General features: G+C 61.9%; 1 protein-coding gene across 1 annotated transcript; it reads right to left on the minus strand.

The window, feature by feature from the left end:
• Positions 1–2,341: 2,341 nt before the first annotated feature.
• On the minus strand, positions 2,342–6,264 carry LOC117882124 (Krueppel-like factor 2). The gene is made up of 3 exons (XM_034780109.1): positions 6,101–6,264; positions 4,647–5,565; positions 2,342–4,097 (listed from the first exon to the last, which is right to left on the minus strand). Exons 1-3 carry the CDS (start codon positions 6,191–6,193, stop codon positions 3,910–3,912), a joined length of 1,200 nt encoding a protein of 399 aa, XP_034636000.1. The 5' UTR covers positions 6,194–6,264; the 3' UTR covers positions 2,342–3,909.
• Between the last annotated feature and the right edge of the window lie 685 nt (positions 6,265–6,949).

Below are 6,949 nucleotides of genomic sequence, written 5' to 3' on the forward strand. Positions count from 1 at the left end.
AGGCTCCCGGGGGATGGGGCTGGCCCTGGCCCTGAACTCCACATCTCCCACTGCCTGCACCCCTTGGAAGGCTCCTCTCCTGGTTTTCGTGCCAGGAATGCCACAAGAACCACCTGTCACTGCCTGTGGGCAGCTCACCGTGCAAACGAAGGGCTAAGTGATAGGCAGGAAAGAGTCCTGGCCTTGCCTTGCGCTTCCCTCCCACGCACTCCCTGGCAGGGCCAAGGGATGATGAAAGGGGCCCTGGAACTGGTTTTTCTCCCTGCAGGATTCAGCTCTGAGCTCACCAGGGAAGGTGAGCTGTCACTTTGGCTGGCAGATGCCTAGGACAGCAAGCACCAGACCCAGCCATTCCAGTGTTACAGGAAGGCTGTAGAAACCCAGCTTACCTGGGAAATAAAAATCCCAAGCCAGCGATTACCCACACACACACCCCTATCTTCCTTTGGAATAAACCCCAGAGCCAGAGATTATACACACGTACACACACAAACACCCAGCTGGCTTCGCCGGCCTGACTCACTGCTTAGTCAAACAGCCCACACCTTCCCTGGAAGTCGGCAGCTTGACATTTCTGAACAAGTTGCTGGAGAATTTGTACCAGCGCTGGAGGTTTCCCCTGGAGCCTGGCTCCTTGTCAGAGCGGCCAACAGAGGCAGGGCAGGTGCCCTGGAACAGACAGGCCAGAAAATCCCCCCGCTAGAGCCAGGCCTGCTAGATCACCCTGAAAAGAGAGACTTGGGGTCTCTGCCAGCAAGGAACCAGCATCCACTAAGATAGGGGAAGCTGTCCATTGTGGTGGAAACTGGGAGGTTGATGAAGCATATACCCCGGCTGTCTCTTAGCACAGAAATGCCCCCATTGTAGGTGCCCTCACCCAAGGGGTGGGCCCTGGTGCCCCAGCAGGGTTGTAAGCAGTGAGGCAGAATGGAACCCCAGGGCACAGAAGGATTTGAAGGCAGGACAAAGCCCCAGCACCCAAAGCTAAATGAATGTCCCAGAGTCCCCTCTACCTGCCCCTGCTTCTCCTTCCCCCTCCCCTGCCCAGGTGTCCCGGCGCTGCCATTTCTAGCGGACACCCTGGAACAGTCACGACACCCCCCCGCAACACCCCCCAACCTGCATTGGGCAGCATGGGGACAGATCCTTGGTGGGCTAGGAAGGACCCAACGCTCCCTTTAGGGCACAGCTGGGCCAGCCCTGCAGGCTGGGACCGAACGTCCCCTGTGCTCCAGGGCTCAGCCCAGTCGAGTTTCCAGGGGCCGGGACTCACAAAGCAGCTGGCCTTGCAGGACTTACCTCTGGGAGGAGCTGGATTTTACCTGCTGCTCCACTCATCCCCCCAGTGGAGAGACCAGCCCCACGAGGGGGAAGGGGGGCTAAGGAAAGGGAGCCAGAGGGTCTGGGCACCCCACCCTGGCCAGGTCCCAGCCAGCTAGTGTGTGCACACAGGACTGGGCAGGTGCCTGCTGACAGCCAGGAATGTGCACACGGACACACAGCTGCAACTCCTTTTGCCCCATCCCGCTACACCCCATTAGGAGCAGGGGCCTGAGCAGAACTCGGTGCAGGCGAGTAATTTTTGCTGTGAGCTGGGAAGCCGGAGGGCGCCGTGCCCTCCCTTGGACCTGTCCTGCCACGGGGGGATGGTTCACACCAATGAATAGCACTGCTGGGGGCAGAGTGGAAGTCACTGCTCCTGTGTGGAGCTGGCTGGCAGGTTCTTTGGCCCAGGGCATGGCCCAGACTGCCCGTGCAATATTCTCTCTGCACTGCGACTCCCTGTCAGGTCTGTGCAAGCCCCAGCCTTCAGAGCAGTGCATGTATCACGGGTAATTGGCCACGGGAGCGATGGAGACAGACCTGCTGGCAGGTCCCAGGCCCAGCAAACAAGCCAGCGCTTAGTCACCACCTCTTAATCCACAAGGAAGCCTCAGCACCCGAGAGGAGTGAAGCTGCCCGGTAGCTTGGCTGGGGCGTTCCAGAGCCACACACCTGGCAGGGACACAGAAGCATCCTGGGCTGTAACCACCTGACAAGGGGTCAGGATGCCTGGGTTCAGTCTCAGCTCTAGGGGAGGTGGGGGGAGACTCTAGTGGGTAAAGAAAAGGACGAGGAGTCAAATCTCCTGGGTTCAGTTCATCTTGGCACGGACTTGCCCTGGGCAGGTCACTTCACCTCTGTGCCTCCATTTACACATCTGTAGAATGGGAACAGGCACCGGGTGGTGAAATAAATGACTCATTAATGCTTGTTCCAAAGTGCTGCCACTCACGGAAGATGCAGAGACAAGGCAAAGGGCGTTGGCACAGATTCCTTCACGGCTCTTCTAACTAGAAATGAATCTCAATGCAAATAATATTTACAAACAGGAAAGCCTGCCATCTGCTTCTCGCTCCTGGGGAAAGTTTCAAAGTAAACTCTGCTGGGTCCTGATGTTGAGGTGTATTTATTTATTTTACATCAGATCACCATAGCGCGATGTTCGCATATAAAGAAAAGTAACATTTCAAAGTGGGGGAGAGCCAGTGCGCCCAAGCAGAGAAATGTTAATTGACAATATACACAGCCAGGAACAGGCTCTTCTCTGAGCTGGGAGTCCCAGCAGGAAGACGAGTTCTAGAAAACCCAAAACACTCTAGATCCCTGCTCTTTGCCAACTCACAACGCACTTTGCAGAAGCTGCACATCAAGACTCCTTGGCCTTCTCTTTTAGAAAGGTTTCAAGTACAGTGGAAACCTGGGAATTCATAGGTGGACAAAACGGCTTGTCCTCTTGACACAAGTAAAGTTTTAGGAAGCAGCTTGGAAAGGGGGCTGCAGCAGTACCTGATTTCCTGCTCATCCTTCGGCAGAAGGGGAACAAACAAAAATACACAGTTAAAAATGACAAGACAAATCCAGACCCGACATTGCAAACAGGACTGTTTTGGGGAGATGCAGCTATTTGTACTGGGCATGGGAGCGGGCTGCGGATGGTGTGCTCCCGGGGGGCCAGGGGCTGGCTTGGGGCTGTGGCAATTCCAATAGGATTTGGAATGCTCCCTTGAAGGGTATAAAGAAGGTAGATCCCTGTCCTTGTGCTACTCAGCAGTCATCAAAATCCTGGCATCCGGCTCCCCAACAGTCACGAGATTTTACAGCGTGGGTCATTTTCGGTCCTCACGCCAGTCACATTTTGGGTTAGAAATTCACTTTCCAAAAGAGCGGCAGTGGAGCCATGCCAGGCCCTCTCAGATTCCAGCAGCTGGGCCTTGACCATCGCACGAGTGATCAGCACAGCACCAGTGGGATGGGAAGGGAGCCGCGTTAACGCCACCACATTTGGGAAGTGATCCTGCTTCAGGGCATAAGCCAGCCTCAGACTCTAACTGGGTGGGGAGCGGAGCATGGCGTGACACCACAGCAGACGGCCCAGGGGTCTGACCTATGCTGGCAATGCCTGTCTTCCTTTGAAGAAGGCTTATAAAGGTGCTAACAGTCTACAGAAGCTGGCTTGTTTATCGGAGCTTGATTTCCTTTGTACAAAACTTACTTTAACCCAGCTCCACTCCCACGCTGCCCAGTCTTTACATTACAACATTTAAAAAAACAAAACAAAAAAATCAGATGTATAAGCTTAAAAATCCCTTTAAAACTGCAAGCTACTCAACTCCTTCTGTACAGTATTATACACCCTGGGCTCTGCACTGCCGCAGCCAGACTCCTGGGTAGCTATTCAGAGAGACATGGCTGTGGAAGCTCCAGCTGGTTTTACCTTTAAATACTGAGTGTTTGCTCTTTCCAGACCTCGCTAGCGACATAAGTTAGTTGCATCAATAAGAAAATATTTTGTGGCTTCATAAATAGAGTTCTCAGTCTCCCCTCCCCCCTGGCCAGGGGCCAGATCCCCAGAGGCGTTTCTGTCCATTACATGTGTCTCTTCATGTGCAGCGCCAGGTGGTCCGACCTGGAGAAGGCCCGCTCGCACAGGTGGCACTGGAAGGGCCGGTGGCCAGTGTGTTTGCGGTAGTGACGGGTCAGCTCGTCGGAGCGGGCGAACTTCCAGCCGCAGCCGTCCCAGTTGCAGTGGTAGGGCTTCTCCCCTGGGCAGAGAGCAGAACAGCGTTAGCCTCCAGCCGCGGGCACTGCCCTGCCTAGGGGCCTGCCCCCAACCCCCCGGGCTCTCCAGCAGCGGCTCCTTGGCTGCGAACAAGGCAGGGTGCACGCAGCGGGGCGCTTCCCGCTGCAACTCGGCCTCCGGGCACCGGTTCCGGACCGTTCCCTCCCCAGCTTATGGGAGCCAACTTCTGGCACTTTCACCCATCACTATCCCGCACTGCCGCCCCCCCCCCGGCCCATCACTATCCCGCACTGCACACACACCCCCGCAAGCTCCTCCAAAATCTGCGCCAGTGGCGCCTCCCGCAGTCCCTGGGAGTTACGCTGGGGTGAGGAATCCGACGGCGGGGTCGGGCCCAACCCCTCTACGTTGCCAGCCTCGCCTCCCGGCCACTTCCCTCTGCACCAGCCCCCCTGCCGGGCTTGGGAAGTCCCGCCCCACCACGTGCGCCCCCCAGGAGCGCGGGGAGAGGGGGGCCGGGCAGGAGCCGTGCGCGTCCCCCCAGGAGTACGGGGAGAGGGGCTGGCGGGCAGGAGCCGCGCACCCCCCCCCCAGGAGCAGGAGCCGTCCGCGCCGCGCGAGCCCTTGGTGTAGGTCTTGCCGCAGCCCGGGTATTCACAGTTGTGGGTGGCCGTGCGCTTCCTGGCCCAGGAGCGCCGGCCCCGCTTGGGCTTGGCGTGCTCCGGCGGCCCCCCGACGGGGAAGTAATCCAGCACGGGCGAGTTGGGGGGCGTCACCAGCATCCCGTGCAGGCCCGGCGGCGCCTTCAGCGGCTCCCGGAACACGCTGAAGTGTCCATGGAAGTGGGCCGGCCCGTGGGCGAAGTGGCCCGGGTAGTGCTGCGGGGGCAGCGGGTAGTGCTGGGGGCCCAGGGGCGGGTGCAGGTCGCCCAGCAGGTGGCACTCCCCCGCCGGCCCCATCTCCTCGGGGGGGCCCATCCTGGGGTGGGGGAAGCCGGGGTGGGGGGGATAGAGCTGCTGCTGGGGGGGCATCATGAGGGGCTTGTGGTCCATGGCGCCTGGCCCCAGGCACTCGCCCGCCATGCCCAGCAGGCAGGCCTGCTCCTCCGGCTGCTCCTTCTTGATCCGGGCCCCCAGCTGCGGCGCCCTGTGCTCCGCGGGCAGCGGCCGGGCCATGGCCGGGTGGCCCAGCCCGCCGGGGACTCGCAGCTCCGTGTATTCCCTCCGCTGCAGCTCGCAGGGGCCCGGCAGGTCGGCGGTGAGCAGCTCGGCCATGTAGCTGTGGCTGTCGGGGTAGGGGGCCCCGAACTTGCTGGCGGGCGGGTAGGAGCCGTCGCCGTCTGTGCCGCAGCTCTCCGGGGTGTCGGGCAGGGGGTAGGCGGGGCCCGGCTGCTGCGCGCTGCTGGTGTGGGCCAGGATGAAATCCAAGTCCACGAACTTGCCCAAGTCGTCCTCCTCCCTCTTGATCCCGGCGGGGCCGCCCTCCATGGCGGCGAAGCGGGGCTGCAGGGCGGGGAGACGGGGAGTCAGTGCCGGGCGCAGCGCCGGGCGCCCCGGAGCCGGAGGAGACGCTCGCCCCCAAACCAGCAGAACGGGTTGCGCTCGCTGGCGAGGAGCCCTCGGAAGGGCAGGGCGGGGCGCGCCAGTGACCCCGGGCTCCCTCGAACGGGGTCAGACGGAGCCAGCAGCCCCCCCCGCGAGCTGGGCCACCCAGGGTCCTCCCCGAGCCGCTGCCTCGTGGGAGCCGACCCCAAACCCCCCTGACCCCAACCCCGCCCAGCGCCCAAAGGAGGGACTGACTCCCATCCCCGGCCGCCCCCCGCCCGCGCACCTGACAGGCCCCCACCCGGCAGCGGGCCCCGGGCCCCTCGCCCGGCCGCCCCCCCGCAGTTATTGGAGACCCTACCAAAACTTCCCTGGCGCTGCTCCGCCGCCACCCACCCAGCGCTGCGGGCAGTGGCGGTACCTTAGTTGCTACAGACGCCCCGACCCCGGCCCAGCAGCGCCCCCCACCCCGCGCCCCACCCCCGGTACCTACGTGGAGCAGCGGCCCCCGCTTGTCCTCCACGGGCAGCAGGCTGGCGAAGGAGGCGATGGGCGGCAGCGCAGCTTCCCCCACGGCCCCGGCCATAGCGCGCTGGGGGAGCGCTGGGCTCCGGGCAGATGAGGGGGGTTTGCGCTCCCGGGCAGCAGAGAACTCTCTGGGGCAGCGCAAATCTAGCGCAGCACGGCCAGCTCTCCAGCTGTTAACATCCCCAGCGCGCCCTGATTGGCCCGCAGCCGCTTGGATATTCAGAGGCATCCTCCGCCGATTGGCCACAGCGACGGAGGACACGCCCCTTAGGCCCCGCCCCGCCCTCTGGATGCGCTCAGAGCCTAGTGCGAAAAGAGGCCCCAAGTCAGGTGGCAGGTTGGGGGTCTGGGGGGGACTCTGGGCTCGAGCCAGTGAAAGCCCGGCCCGGCTTTGCCCTAGATCAGCGCCCCGGGCCAGCTCCCAGGGCGACTGGAGCCCGTGGGGGGAGCCGAGAGGAATGTTGTTGGGGGGGTTCAGGGCTCTGTGTGGGTCCCGCCAGGTGGGGGGTGAACCGGAGCGTGCATTACTGGCCCATGCAGTGCGAGTGTCGGTCTGGCGTCCCCACTTCACTGGGGGCCATGTGCCTGCCTTGGGCTCCTCCCCACGCTGAGAACTGCCTAATGTAGACCCGGGGCCTGAGGCCCGTGTGCAGCAGGCTCGGCAGATGGTGGCCCAGGACAGCATGGCCTGGTGCTGCTGGCAGGCGGGAACAAAGCACCTGCCAGGCCGGAGAGGGGGGACAAACTTCGGGTATCTGTGAAGCCAGGTGCAGGTGACACTGACCCCTGAAGAGACCAGCCAGCTTGGGAGGAG

The sequence above is a fragment of the Trachemys scripta genome, chromosome 8 (genome assembly GCF_013100865.1).
Source record: "Trachemys scripta elegans isolate TJP31775 chromosome 8, CAS_Tse_1.0, whole genome shotgun sequence".
Taxonomy (NCBI): Eukaryota; Metazoa; Chordata; order Testudines; family Emydidae; genus Trachemys; species Trachemys scripta.

Bases quoted from the DNA above. Each gene is read 5' to 3' on its own strand.
- LOC117882124 (XM_034780109.1), bottom strand. From the start codon at position 6,193: ATGGCCGGGGCCGTGGGGGAAGCTGCGCTGCCGCCCATCGCCTCCTTC. The intron at 5,566-6,100 runs GTAGGTACCGGG...CCCGCCCTGCAG, and splicing joins AGCGGGGGCCGCTGCTCCAC to CCCCGCTTCGCCGCCATGGA. The intron at 4,098-4,646 runs GTGCGCGGCTCC...AACGCTGTTCTG, and splicing joins CTCCTGCTCCTGGGGGGGGG to CTCTCTGCCCAGGGGAGAAG.